The 14,891-nt window shown below is 40.0% G+C and overlaps 2 protein-coding genes across 2 annotated transcripts in view; one reads left to right on the top strand and one right to left on the bottom strand.

Moving 5' to 3' along the window:
* The window catches only part of UBE2K (ubiquitin conjugating enzyme E2 K), a 32,611-nt gene extending 29,522 nt beyond the window's left edge, over nt 1–3,089 (top strand). Inside the window, exons 5-7 of the mRNA XM_082238322.1 lie at nt 344–443; nt 1,427–1,555; nt 2,065–3,089. Of these exons, the coding sequence (XP_082094448.1) occupies nt 344–443; nt 1,427–1,555; nt 2,065–2,139 (304 nt within the window). The 3' untranslated portion in view covers nt 2,140–3,089. The remainder of the gene's footprint in view (nt 1–343; nt 444–1,426; nt 1,556–2,064) is intronic.
* A 6,077-nt stretch (nt 3,090–9,166) lies between these two features.
* PDS5A (PDS5 cohesin associated factor A) overlaps nt 9,167–14,891 on the bottom strand; it is a 56,369-nt gene continuing 50,644 nt past the window's right edge. The window contains 4 exon segments of the mRNA XM_082238021.1: nt 9,167–10,263; nt 10,265–10,300; nt 11,046–11,208; nt 14,512–14,867. Coding sequence (XP_082094147.1) covers nt 10,207–10,263; nt 10,265–10,300; nt 11,046–11,208; nt 14,512–14,867 — 612 coding nt within the window. The 3' untranslated portion in view covers nt 9,167–10,206.

Raw genomic sequence — 14,891 nt, 5'->3', positions numbered from 1 at the left:
TGTGGGGAATGTGCTGTCTGTCTCTCACACGCGCACACAAGGGCACATTCCCTCATATGAGCGCCCAACCTAAAGGCTGAAGTGGTACAGCTCAGACACAGGTTTATCATCTCAGTGAGAACTTGGCCATAATTTTAGCCTTAATGTCCATTAATTAGTGTGATTGATGCAAACTGTGGCAAATGAGTAACCCAGGCATTCTTCTCTGGTTGAGTGGTACAATTAATGCATGGCAGGGGAAGATGATTTTAAATAACAGAGTTGAAATTATTCTAAAGGCATTGCAATCAGATTTTTGTGTGTGGATAATAATGTGAATTGTATTATTTCTAATTTATTCTAGGGCTGCAGCAATGACTCTTAGGACAGTGTTGTTATCACTGCAAGCACTCTTGGCAGCTGCGGAACCTGATGACCCCCAGGATGCAGTAGTGGCAAATCAGGTATGATGCTTAGGAAAACTCTTGGTTCTCTCTATTCGTCATGCTTTTCTCTCTTCAAAAGTACACTGACAGCTCCCAAATTTTGAGTGTTAATTAAATCTGTAGGACACAGGCTAGTGAAATACTTATTTGCTCTCTGAGAATTCAGAAAATGCAGAATTGGTGCAGTTCCTAAAATAGGACTTATTATAGCATAAACCTTTGTCATTATTATTATTATTATTATTATTATTATTATTATTATTATTATTAATACTTGGGAGTATGTGCAGTGTCACAACTCTCAGCAAAACAAACGTTTTGCCTACCTTGATAAATAAAAAGAAAATACTCTGTGCATGTCTGGTTTTATATTTTAAATTAACAGAGAATTGTTTTTGCTCACTTCCGGCATTGGGCCAGTTACCAGCTCTCAGCCTGGCTACAAAAGGGGACATGGTGCTTGTATCATAGGCATCAATTTTTGATTCCTTCAACCAGAGTGAGGCCAGCTGGTTGTTATAGCTCTTCAATAGATGTGTACAAAAGTTTTCATGTTGTTCATAGAGTTACTGAATCAAATTTACAGAATCAAAGCACACACATGGACACACACTAACTATATAAAAGTGGCTGGCAGGAATATTGTCTTGTTTAAAAGGTCTCTGTATGAAGAGGAAAGAAGCCTGTCACTTTTGCACCATTGGCAATCACCTTCATTGCTTTTAATTCTAACCAATTCTGCTCTGAATAAGAGTTTCTGTAAGCAATAAATTTATTGTAGAAATGCAGTTGCACTGTGTTCTCGCCTATCTGTGGTGCTTTGGAGTCTTAAGGTATATTTATTCATCAGTTACAATTATTTAGCAGCAAAACATCACAGACCATTAGGCATGTATATCCCAGATTGGATGCCAAAGTAAGCCAGACAGTGCAGTTTGAATGCAAAAATTCTTGAGTTTGGACAATTGTATGACTTAATTTTTTTTCCCTTTTTGCTATAGTACAAACAAAATCCAGAAATGTTTAAACAGACAGCTCGACTTTGGGCACACGTGTATGCTGGAGCACCAGTTTCTAGTCCAGAATACACCAAAAAGATAGAAAACCTTTGTGCTATGGGCTTTGATAGGGTGAGTATTGGTGACTCTTACGAAAGTGAAACCACAGCATGTCTATCCTTCTGCACGCAGCAACATAACTTTGGATACAAGGCATACTCTTTGCTTTCTTGGGTAGAAGCTTCTCTTAGATTGTATTATGCCTTGATTAACAGCTTTTTCACTACTTCTGAAGCTCAAGGAAATCCATTTAACGCCTGGTTTTCTGTTAAGTACCATATTTTTTGCACCATAACACTCACTTTTTTCCTCCTAGAAAGTAAGAGGAAATGTCTGTGTGTGTTATGGAGGGAATGCCTACGGGTGGCATGCCTACGGATTTTCCTCCTCTAAAAACTACGTGTGTGTTATGGTCGGGTGTGTGTTATAGAGCGAAAAATACGGTAACTGACTTTAATTTAGCCATGGTCAAACTGACATGTAAAGTTTTCTTCAGGCTCATGCTACAATTGAGTTTATATAAAGAACAGGTGCACACACTGACTTGAGTCTTTTTTTTCTTTTTCTTTTTGTCTTTGCAGAATGCAGTAATAGTGGCCTTGTCATCAAAATCATGGGATGTAGAGACAGCAACAGAACTACTTCTGAGTAACTGAGCCATGTGCAGAGAACTGCTTCTGTAGCCCAGCTTGCCCTTTCTCGAGGAGCCTCACCATCTCTTATTTTTAGGTTTCTATATAGATTCTCTTTCAAAACTGGCATTCTTGCCTGATGCTATCTAGGCATTATTGGAGACTGAGAAAAAGAAAAAAAAAACCTGCTCTGTAAATAAAGCTAATTAAACGTCTGTGTAAATTTAAAAAAAAAGGGGAAAATACTTTAATTTTTTCTTACTAAATATTGTAAATTCCTTGAGCTTGGCTAAAACAATGGGGGACAACATGCCTACTTTAGTCTTAGCAGTGTGACCCAAGACTAGAAGGAATTTGCATCAGGATTTTGACTTTTAAGAATTTATTCAGAACACATCTGATTGTGTCCATAATCATCAGTCATTGATGTCACTCATCCCAGCTACCTTACCTATGTTTTTTTAACATGGATCCTACGTGCCTGTGGACCTTATATTTGCATGCTTGTACTTTACATAGACACTTTTAAAGAAAAAAAAAAGTAGGGTAAACTGAACAGAGCACTGTTTGAAGTACTTGAGTATTCATTCTTGTAACTTTTTCCTAAGACTTTCCAAATGTGCTCATAGATCAAAATGACAGCCTACTCGGAAATGTTTTCACCTCTTAAGGAGTAGCAATCTTCCATTTCTTCTTTACCTCCCTCTCCCCTCCCCCCAACTGCACATGCAACTAAAATAACACACTAGAACCTCCAGAATTTGTGGGTATGTGCCATTTAAAGTAGCCTAGTTTCCCACTTCCAAGTGGTCTATTTTGAATAACCAGTAAAAGTGTTTCAACCATTGTAATTTCTACACAATTGTATAAAAGGTTTGGTATATCTATCTGGACATAGCACAAGCAAGTGGAGCTGCTCTTTTGTTTCTTATGCAGAAATCAAACCTCTTTCAATAAATTCTGGATAGAATGAATTTGCCGAGAAGAATTGGTTCTCTGTTAACACTGAGAATGCCACCTCTTTTCTCTAGTATTTGCTGTGATGCAATCAGTTTGGGGGCAAAAGCTTCCTAGTTTTTACTTTGGACATTGTTTTAGGTAGGGGTTGCTTGTAAACCTCTAAAAGTTTCTCTTGTGCACATTTCCCCCAGTTGACACTTGAAAGTCTTGGATTGTTGTTTTTTTTACTGTAAATATATTGAATGCAAGTAGAAGTACCTGCTAAAACAAATGTACATACAGTCATACTTTCTATTCATTCAGAGAGATCTAAAATCTCCAAATAATTAGTTTTTATACCTTTGTTGCGAGTTGTAATATCATTACAGAACTGCATCAGGAATTGCTTTTGAGCAAAATGCAGAGATGCAGTGTCAACGTAGAATTCTGCAAGGTTATTTTCCCATTCCTGCCCCCAACTCTTCTGTACTGTAGATAGGAAAGTTTAAATCGGTCCATTTTTTAATTGAAGAAGCTGCATCACCACTTTTGCTAATCAGCCATGTTGCATAACTGTTAAGCATCTAATGTGAAGTAGAGAAATGGAAGAGATGAGAGCCTAACTAATGCAGAATTATTTTCTGCAGTACGTATGTCTTAAGCTGCCTATAGATTCAAGTTACTAGGACACAGAAAAATAAACTGTAGTTTGTATCTGTGCAATGCAGAACACTGTTGATCACATCCTATTTATGCATTCAGTGATTGTATGGTTTTTCTTGCAGTCCTGTAAATCACTTTCAGATGCCAAAGGAAATGTGATTTTTGTTTTTTCCTTGATATATATTTATTTTTTTTAACAAGTTGCTGCTGCTCAACAAAGTTTTTGTTAAATAGTAGCCAGGGCCAGCAGAACCCTGGCAATCTGCCATTTGTGTTTGTAATTTTTTTTTTAATGGTCTATATTTTGACGAGTTCATCTACAGCTTTGTTTTACCCTGGTGGTAATTGTGTAAAAATGGCTGATAGATTACATTTTCCCTTGTTCTTTGCAAATTATTAAAGGAAAGATCGTGGAAGTGGTTAGATGGAATGAAATGTCTTCTGCTTTTCCATCTAGATCATATTAATCATTCTAAGGAAGCTTTCTGTGATTGTGTTAAATGAGTAGAAAAAGTTTGAACACAGGAGAAAAAGCTTACGCTAAACATAATAGCTAGGACTCTTCCCCTTGGCTACATGAAAACTCTTGGTATTGGTGGAAGGATTCATATAGGTGCTAGGTTTTCCCTTCATGGTTCTAGTGTAATGACAGTCGTTTTGTCACTACACCCAAGAGAGGAAGTTTTCTCAAGAATTGAGCAAGAATCCTTAACTTACGTTGATGCCAGCTGGGACTCAGTTTCTAAAGGTATGTGTGCACAGCTTGGTAGGCAGTTGAGCTGTGAAACGCAAACTGCTACCCAGCTCAATCTTAATTTGCTGGTCTTTAATTATTCAGCGTATCATTTTTCACTTCTCATTACTCTAAAAATAATAGTCAGGCAGCCTTGCAGTTATTGTGAGCTGTGCCAGTTATGGTGGAAGAATTGCTGCACAGTTCACCTACGCCACACAATGGATGCTGATCATGCAATAACCTGTTTCTGGGAACTTTTAAGCAACCCGTAGATTTTTAACAAATCTAGAGGGTTGGAATTGGTTTATCTCTGTTGAGTACTGAGATTATAACCATTGACTGCTCTTCCTATGGAGGCAAGAGAGAAAGAGATGCCCTTCCCATCGCCAGGGGTCTCAACAAATCATTTAAAGTGCCAAAAACACTCCACACTAATTGGGTTTTTAAAAAGCCAAGTCCATGCTTTCGTTCCTATACTGAGCTGCCATTAGAAAGTGACAAAGTACAAAACAATTTGTACTCCTGGTGACATGTGCTGTAAAAAAAAGCGGTTAAGCAGCATTTTACCTCAAGCATTGATTTTGGAACATTTTGACCAGTCAGGTACTTCTATAAATGTAATTAAATATTTTATGATATCTTTGGAGAGGAATATCCAAGGTCCAAGCCTCAGCAATCTTGTCTAAAAGGAGAAACTCTGGTTGAAAGCAACTTTGTCTTCAAATAAACCAAATGGTTGCAAAGTGAGTAAACTATGCAAACTCAAACTTGTTCAATAGAAGTTAGACGTTGTGGAATGTGCACATTGCCTTCCCTGTTGTTTGCTATATCTTTTACAACTTAATGATGGCAATGACACTGGGCTTCTATTTTTTAAACATTTTGGTGGCTTTTGCAGTTGTTGTTCGGATAAGAACCGTGCTCCCATCATGGACATTTTGATAGGCTCATAAATGGTTACCACTGTCAGATTTTGAGTTTTATTGGGTAACCAAATGCATGATGGCTGTCGATTGCCATAATCCACGGGAGTTTTTCTGAGTGGGTTGGCAGTCTGGGAAGCTTAGCAGAGTTAACTGCAAAAATCATGGTCGAAGGGAGAATGTCTCAATCAAAGACTTTCTAAACAAGGCTTAACTGCATGAATATAAGCATAGGAAAAACATTACAGTTGCAGAAGTAGCAGCCATTGTGACTAGAGCTGCGGTATTCACTCTGCTTTGACATGCAAGCACAGCTACATCCTTGTTAGACTAATGCTTCCAAAGTGATTTGGGGTTTTTCAATACATAACCCAACCTTCAGGTTTTTGGCTTTTTTAAGTGCCATACTTAACCGGCCTACTCTTCTACTTGGAGCTATTAAATGCCCCTACCTGCTTTTTTGTTTTTGTTTTACTGCAATAAACTCGTGACTCCATTCCCTAAAGGATGAAAGCTTGCAAGCTGTGTATTGTATGACAGTGCTGCTTTCTGGTTAGTCCCTCTGCGATGGGAAGAATCTACTAGTTTGAAATAACCATTCAGAATCATGCCAACAAAACCCAACAGTACTATAGGAGCCCATTAATAAAATTTGCAATGTGGTGCTTTACATTGTTTTTTAGAGAGGGCCTCCCCTTTCAGAAAAGTGGTACTGTCAAAGATCCTTGCTGACCTGTTGCCGTTTTCCATTTCAATTTATGTTGTGGAGGTGGGAGGTTTTTTTGGTTTGGTTTTTCTTCCCAACCAAGGTGACAAAGGCTATTTGTAGGAAGCTTTCAACTGGACATTTCATTGTGACTGAGCGGGCTGCAATGCAACGTTGGTGTTTGCGTCTCTTGAGAATAAAAGCCACGCAACACTTTTGTATGCCATTTTTCTAAAAAAATAATAATAAATACACTTTAAAAATGTTGATTTCCACTGCAAATGCTTAACAATAAATGCATGTTTCCCTGAAAATGCTTTCCATTTTACTTTGTGGTAATAAATCTCTCCAGAACAGGAGATGATGCACCACTATTTAAGTGTGATATAATGGTCTCATTACGTTACAAGAGTGATGACCCATAGACCAGCAAGTTGGATTTTATGGAGCAGACATAGGTATGTGTGCAAATCAACCAGTTGTGTTTATGCTTTGTTAAAATCTTTTTTAAATGAACGGGTGGCTGAGGCGTTGCTACTTGAGTGTTCCTTGCAGCATTAGTAAACTTTTGTTCTCACTACTTGTTGCCTTTGTGGCCAAAAACCTAGGAATTTTCTTACTGGGAATCTGCTCAGGGGAAGGCATATTGGATCTTGTGAGATTACTTCTACCAGCCTAACTTGCATTTTTCTGCTGCAGAGGAGGCATTCTTCTCCCAAACAGCCCAAACAGCTAAGAGCAGGAACTTCCTCCCAAAAAAGATACGGTACCTTCCATATTGTGGCCAGTATGCTGAGCCTTGGGTAACACACACAAAACCATTTCCTAATCCACAATAATAGAGCTTTCATATTCTGGCAGCCCTAAACTACCCCTTCCCCATGTGCCTATTGCTGAGGCAGATGTGCCGAAACACTTAGGGGTAGGGACAGAATATTCTCCTTAATCCTAGATTGGCGTCTTGGGAGCAGCTGAATCACAACTGATTGAACATTCTGATAGTTTTGCCAAGAGGCAGCATCAGCTGAGGCAAAAAAGTTAAGTCTAGGATGCACACAACTCCCTGGTCGCTCACATGGCTGCTTGCAGGTATCTTCTTCAAATATCTCACTTCCAAAGCAGCCCAGGGTAGCAAAAAGCCCCATCACATACTGATGAGCTGTGCCTTCCCTGAGTTACTTGGCACAAAGTTCAAAATGCAACAGCAGTGCACACATACAGCCACCTTATCTCTAGGTCTTCCCCCAAGGAAATTTTGGAAGGAGAAATGGACGATTTTCTCCCACATCTAACTCATCTGTGAGTACGATAGCAGCAGAAGAATAGTGCCACCAGCTATGCGGAAAATCAATTTAACTTTCACTGTAAGAGAGAAGACCAAGCATAAACAACTATCTCTTCAACTACGATGGGTCTGGGTTAGATCATGCTCCAAGCTTATATATCCTCCTTGCAGACACAGCTGTGTGTCGTCCCCGGCGCATTTCCAGAATAAACTTTCCGAAAGGAATAATGCTCATAGTCAAGTCCTGGTAGAACACTCAGTACAGTGGTACCTCGGGTTAAGAACTTAATTCGTTCTGGAGGTCTGTTCTTAACCTGAAACTGTTCTTAACCTGAAGCACCACTTTAGCTAATGGGGCCTCCTGCTGCTGCCGCGCCATTTCTGTTCTCATCCTGAAGCAAAATTCTTAACCCGAGGTACTATTTCTGGGTTAGCGGAGTCTGTAACCTGAAACATCTGTAACCCGAGGTACCACCGTACATGTGAAAAGGTTCTAGAGATCTTGGTAAACCACTAGTTTAACATGAGTCATCAGAGTGATGCAACCACAAAAAAGGCTAATGCTATTCTAGGCTGCATCAACAGAAGTTGATAAGGGAAGTGATAGTCCTGCTCTTTTCTGCCCTGGTCAGATCCCACCTGGAGTCCTGTGTCCAATCCCTGCAATGCAGGACTCTCAACTAAAGCATCCATGACAGATGGCCATCCAGACAAAAACCCTCAAGCTATTTTTCAAGGCAGACTCCAGACCCTTGCTGGAAGTGTCCTTAGGCCTCTCCTCTTCTGTACAAAGGGAAATTGCCATGGAGCACACCTGGCGGTGGTCCATGACATCTGGAAGAAAGTAAAACTGGTTAATCAAATGGTGGTAGACTTAAATCTACACACACTGGACTGGTAACATCCTGACAGATTAAGAAACATTATAGTATATTTAGGTAGCTCTGAAGTTCTTTCCTCTGCACCTGCACTGGGGTATTAAGATAGCTCAGATCAGGTTTGCCAAACCTGGTGCCCTCCAATGTTTTGGACTATTTCACTGACCTCTAGCATCTCCTAGATGTAATCCATCATTTAAAAAAGCCCACCTGATGATGGTACAAACCCCTTCAAGTACAGGACATGTCTTGCAAGAACACATTCACTAATGACTATCTTCATAGCCTCTGTCCCAAATTAAACACTGGTATAGAGATACTTGCTACATTCCTCTGATCAGCACTAAAGGTGACAAAATGCAAAATTCAGAATTTCAAGAAATTGTATTCTAAGACCTTACAGTACAGGCAGATTTTGATTCAGCAGATCAAAAACTACAATTCCCCTCAAACAGACTTGGGAAATCTCCTTGGCTACATACCTTAGTAAATGTATTTTGCATTATACCATCTGCAGCTTTTCTTGTCTCCCTGAAACCTATTTTAGGTTTCTTAGAGGTGTTGTGTACAATACTGGAATGCTCTTTGCTTTCTGAACACTCCAGAATACACGTCATCTTGCTGTGAAAACTATGACCAGAGGTTCTGTTCAAAATGCAAAATCTTTCTATTCCTTATGGAGTGATGTTTGATTAGCTGTTGCTTCCTATTTTGTTCTTTTAATCTATGAAATCCAGGGCATAAGTATTTTACACTACTATCTGGTCCACTGGAGAACACACACTTTCCCAAAGTGTCAAAATCTTATGTGTTGACATCAGCGCTTAGGCAGCAGGAAATTTATTGGTCCTACACAAATACAGAGATGCCATGCAGAACTGAGGCAAAGTAGAAATTATACTTTTCTGGGGAGAAAAATGATACCATATGACACCTAGAAGCATTTATTTTATGCAACAAACTTAAATATGATCATGTGTACATTAAAAGTGTACACTGTATGCTGAACAATGCCAGGGGAAAAATCAATATTGATGCAAGTCTTCTAAAATTAAACATTAAAAAATGAGCTTGGACAGGAAGACAAAAACGTAAAACAGACTTACTTTCAATCAGCACAATGCTTAAAATTGAGAGCAATCCTAAACATTTCCAACGTTCCTTACAAAGCTGCCAAAAGTCCAACTATTTTTAAAAATTGATATTTTACATCAATAATAAAAATCTGGTGACAAACATTATAAAATCAAATGCTGGGCTGCCTTTACTCCATTAAATTTAGAATATTCCAACAGAACCACAGGAGTAAACCCACTTAAAAGTGATGTTTTTATAAAACAACCAACAATATGTACATTTATTGCAAATTATATTAAACTAAAATGGAGAGGGAAATTAAAAAAAGATGAAATGTCTACTTGCAAATCAATCAAGTGATTAGTCTCCCACTCAGATAAAAAGTCAGAAAGCAACATGTATAAAAATTGTCACTATGTGACTTTTCATAGCAGGAACCAAAATCTGTACATCTTATTTAGCTGGAAAGAATTATACATAGGAGTCTCCAAAAGGAAAGCAGATGAGAATTCAGGTATTTTCCTTGTGTCTTGGATTAAAATTATTTCAGTAAGCTTCTATTTTTTCTTGCAAAAAGGGTGGGCAATACCTGATTCTAGGTCTGAATTTTTTAAAGGATCTCATTCTGACTTTCTTTTAAAAAATGCAGCATGAAAATTTATGGAGTAAAACACTTTTAACTCCAGATATGCAGAAACTGGAATCAAGTGTTAAGCAATTTGCTTAATTATTGACTTTTCATAAAAAAAGTCTCTGGGAAAATAAGTACAGATGCTTTTAGCCTCTCTCAAGAGTTTCAGCAGAATAATGTCATCTGAAAGGGAAGCAGATTTTCCTTCTGTTTTCAGAGCTGAAAGCGGTGTGATCTGAGTATTTTCAGTTCCTTATACAGGAAATTTCTTGGTTTTTGCAGAAGCTTGGAGCATGCCTTCATTTGGCCCTCCTTTTCCTCCCCTTGCAAGGAAGTTTTCTTTTTACCTTGAAGAGAAGAAGAAGAAAGTTTAGAAAATGAAACTTACTGGGAAAACGTTCACGAGCGAAGTGAACTTTCCCCTCTGAAGTGCACCTTTGATTTCTTTTTTAAAAAATCAATTCTTAAATGCCTTAATTTTTTATTTTTATTAAATTTATATCCCGTCTTTGTTCCATCTTGGAACCCAGCATACATGGGTAGATGGTATTCAGTCATCTAGCCTACGCACACTTACCTGAAAGTAAGCAGCACTGAACACTACCTGAATATTTATGTCTGTCAATTGTGTTTGAATCTACATCATCTTTGATGTAGGTGATAAAGGTCTGGTCGAAATTCCACTGAAGACAATAATTTGCATTTATAGGAGGATTATAATCTTTTAATGAATTGATTGGGGGGGATATTACTTTAAATTTAAAGCAACAACAGTTTATTCCACTGCAATAATGTAAAGAGCATCATAAATATGCTCTAGCATTTGTCTAGAAAAGCTCAGCAATTGAAACTCTTGTCGAAGGAAGGAAGGAAGGAAGGAAGGTGGGAAGAATGACAGGAATATAGCAGTTTCACGACCTCCCAGTTTATTGACTTTCATTACCTAACTTCCACTAAATTTTTAACATGCAGAAGTACTGTGTGATCTTCTACATCCATGTCAGTGACATTTCTACAAGGACTGACCAGCACCACCTCCTCCCAGCACCCATAATTATACAAACATAGCCCTGTATAATCTCCCTGCTGCACCTTCAAGAAGCCACTCTCTGTTAGTTCTGTCTCCTCAGTGTCTTCCTGGCTGCCTGTATCCTCAGTGTCACAAAGCTTAAAAAGATCCATTTCACCTGGAGAATATCCAGGACTTGATTCTACCTCGAACACTGACTCTCCATCACTTCCCAGCACCTTGCTTCTGAAAAACGTTAGAATGGGAATATCATTTGGGAGTAAAAGCCTAGCTAAATCAAACTAGGAGTTGCACTTCTGTCCTTTGGGCTGAGACAAAATGAGCTCTGCTTTTCGGAGCTTAAGTCAATTTTTGTTAGCATGAGATTTCTCTTAACCTTCTTTGAAAGGGCAAGAGGTCTACATAAGGAATAACAATGGACTTTACAGATGTGTATGAATGGTTTCTATACTGCTTTAGACAATTATCAGCTATATTGGAACAATATATACTATTAAATACAGGCAACATCTGATTTGCACGGGGGTTGCATTCCTGGCCCCCTTTTCTGGCCACTTCTGGGTTGTGGTGATGCACGTGTACATGATCATGCATGCATTGAACAAGCGTAAATGGTTGTTGCCTGTATACTTCAGTTGGTTTTAACTATGCCAGAGATACAGATTCCCCCCACCAGTATATACATCTAAAAGGATGTCTAATCAAATTCCTTACATAAAAGAATATCTCCTCTGTTTTCAATAAGATCTCAAAGAGCTAATTTAGGCATGTCCAAAGACAAGCATTCCCAATTTGTGACCCAACAAGCTCAAGACAGTCTAGTAGTCATGTTACAACATTGATTGGCCACAAGGTGGTGGTGGGATCACAAGTTGGGCAGGCCTACCCAAGAGCCTGCATATATTTGGTACCATTTTTGAGCACCAGATCCGTATGCCATCTCAATGGTTGCTTCTGAAACTCCTCCCAGTCTAAGAAATAGGCTGTGCAGCCAGCCATTATTTGTGGCCACCAACCCTGACCATGTCCCTTCCCAGGAATCTTCTAACATATGTAGAGGATGGGAGTGGGGAGAAGGTAGGATTAGGACTTGATACTACCTCCAGAGAGACAACTGCGAGAGATTCAGGCTGCTCCTGACTATGTGCGGAAGCTGGTCCCTCTCATTTGGTGTTGGACATCCAGTAACTGCCTTTGTGAGCCCTTGAAGGGGGCTGAAATTTAAGAAACAAACCCCCATGGTTCGGGCAACAAAGTAAACTCATCGGACAGTTGTTCAGAAGGCTAAGGATTCCTGGGCAGGATTCTTTCATGCTGATGCTTTTGACTAGGGGAATGGTCAGTAGCCAAAAGCAAACACCACCCTAGGAAGGCCATATATGAATTAAGTAGGTATCTCTACTCCTGCTAATTCACCAGGTCAACAGCTAGTTTTAAAAACAATTTTAGAATTGACCACAGGTTGAAGGACCAGTAAGACTGGTTTGGGGCACACAAATTCTGACTGGGCACCATGCTTGTCAACCATCTCGACCGGCCCCTTAAGTCTTCCAGTGTGTGCAGAGACCTTGGGGATGCCACAGTTCTTATAACACCACATTGCCTTGTCATGATCCCTGATCCCAGTGAAAACTATCCCTAACACAAATCCTAGCCCCACACCACTTCCAGAAGTCCCAATTCTACCCTACTGTGCTGCCATTATTCCACAGCAACATGCACACACAGAGGGTAACAGGGAGGAGGTGAATAGACAAAATTGAGAGCAGCCAGGTTGCTCAGGTGCTCTGGAAGAGCTGCTTGCTTCTGAATTTGATTTTCGAGACTGGGCCCAGGTTGCAGTAGCTACTCCTCACTGCACACTTGAGGAACTGCAGGCAGAAAATAGATGAGCCAAAGTGCCAAAACGCTCTGGAGGAAGGCAGAATTTCTTTCTCATGCCCGAAGAGAGATCTCTTCCTCAAAGTTCTTTACCCTGGAGATGGGTGGTATTATCCCTAGTTAGGGGATTTCTGAAACCATTTACACTGGCTTCCTCCACTGATTCTGATGTGAACCAAGCCACACGCAAAAGACTAACTCACGCTCCAACTATGAACAACTTTCTCCCATCATGCACTTCAACTGCTTACTCTGACATGCCTTGTGCAAAGTAAACAACAGCAGAGATGCATAATACATAAGAAGAAAAATCTACCACAGCCAATTTTGCTGTTTACACATGGATGGGGATGTCAAAGATTTTTTTTACCTGCCTCTCAACTTGCGTTGAAGAAAGCCATCAAGTTGCATAACGGCAGGTGAGTACATAGGGAACTAGAGTGAATCTTTAGGGGGCCAGTTGCCAATTCTTTTTTTTAAAAAAATGTGTTTATTTATTTTTCTTATAAAGCATGCAGGATAAAAATAACGATACCTAACATTAGGGAAAACAAACCTGCTGATTCCACCAATAAGGGAAATAATAGTTCGTCTGTAGTAATATTACAGAATGTCTCTGTTTGATTTGTACTATTCAGCCCAGAGTTCCTGACCACAGTTGGCCATGTGTATCTAGAGGACTAGTTGCAAACAAGCAATACCATGTTTCATGAAATCTATCCACTTCACGAGTTTTTCCTAAACATGAACAATCTAAGGGTTTTTCCATTAGTGCCCACTTTCAAATTTCTTGATCCCAGCAGCAGTTGCCTATTCTTAGCAAGAAGGGACAGAAGCAGCTCGTGTGGTTGACTGACTGGATCAGGGGTCAGCAAACTTTTTCAGCAGGGAGCTGGTCCACTGTCCCTCAGACCTTGTGGGGAGACGGACTATATATTTTTTTTTTTGGGGGGGGATATATGAACGAATTCCTATGCCCCACAAATAACCCAGACATGCATTTGAAATAAAATCACACATTCTACTCATGTAAAAACACCAGGCAGGCCTCACAAATAACCCAGAGATGCATTTTAAATAAAAGGGTACATTCTACTCATGTAAAAACACAGATTCCCGGACCGTCCACGGGCTGGATTGAGAAGGCGACTGGGCTCCCAGGCCTTAGGTTTGCCTGCCAATGGTCTGGATTTGGGCAAGATCAGATCTCCAAGAGCTGGCTACTCTGCCAACTTGGTCTTCCACACTCTGAGGTTCATCTGCATTTGCATGGGGGGGGGGCGGAAATCTTTTGAGGGATGTCTTTTTACACATGAACACATATCTCTGTGTTAAAGAAAACCTGTGTTACGCAAATGAACTAGCCGCACTTTTTGAAAACATGTATTGTTCAGCAATTGGATTTTGTGTGTGGTGGGGAAGGACTAGGATGGCAAAAGGCTAAGTAAAGAGGAATTAAAGGCCACAAATAAAGAAGAGACATGTGACGAGGGAGGAAAGAGTGCAGGGAGCAGTTTGCAAAAAAATGCAAAAGAAGTTCCGGTGGAGATGGCTAGGATTTACCGTGATGTCACTTGGCATTTCTGACAAATTATAGCCAGTTCAGGACAACTTCCCAGAGAAAGAAAGCAGTGTATTTGTGTTTACCTTTGTAGATCAATCTGTCTCTGTGCTGGTACTGCTTTTTTCGGTGCCTCTTGCTGTTTTGGTGCTTTGGCATTGCTTGCCTCTAAACTCCCTGGACCTTCCTGGCTGGGTGCTGCCCTTTTCCGCCCCCTACCAGATGGTTTACTTGTTTCAGCATTTTTTGCCATGGTGCCCTGAGATTCAGACTTGGGAGGACGCCCTCTCCTCGGCTTGGGAGGGGCAGGCTGGCCCGATTCATCTGTTTTTTTCTCTTCTGACTTTTGATGAATATTCTCTGCTCCGGCGGCTGCTGCAGTTCTTTTCTTCCCACGCTCAGTGCTAACATTTCCTTGCGTTGGCTGATCAGAGTTTATCTCCTAGAGGGGGGAAATAAGGCTTAG

The sequence above is a fragment of the Podarcis vaucheri genome, assembly GCF_965113315.1.
Source record: "Podarcis vaucheri genome assembly, chromosome: 9".
Lineage (NCBI taxonomy): Eukaryota > Metazoa > Chordata > Lepidosauria > Squamata > Lacertidae > Podarcis > Podarcis vaucheri.
The sequence above is the reverse complement of the archived record's forward strand: the minus strand, read 5'-3'. Positions and strand labels throughout refer to the sequence as shown.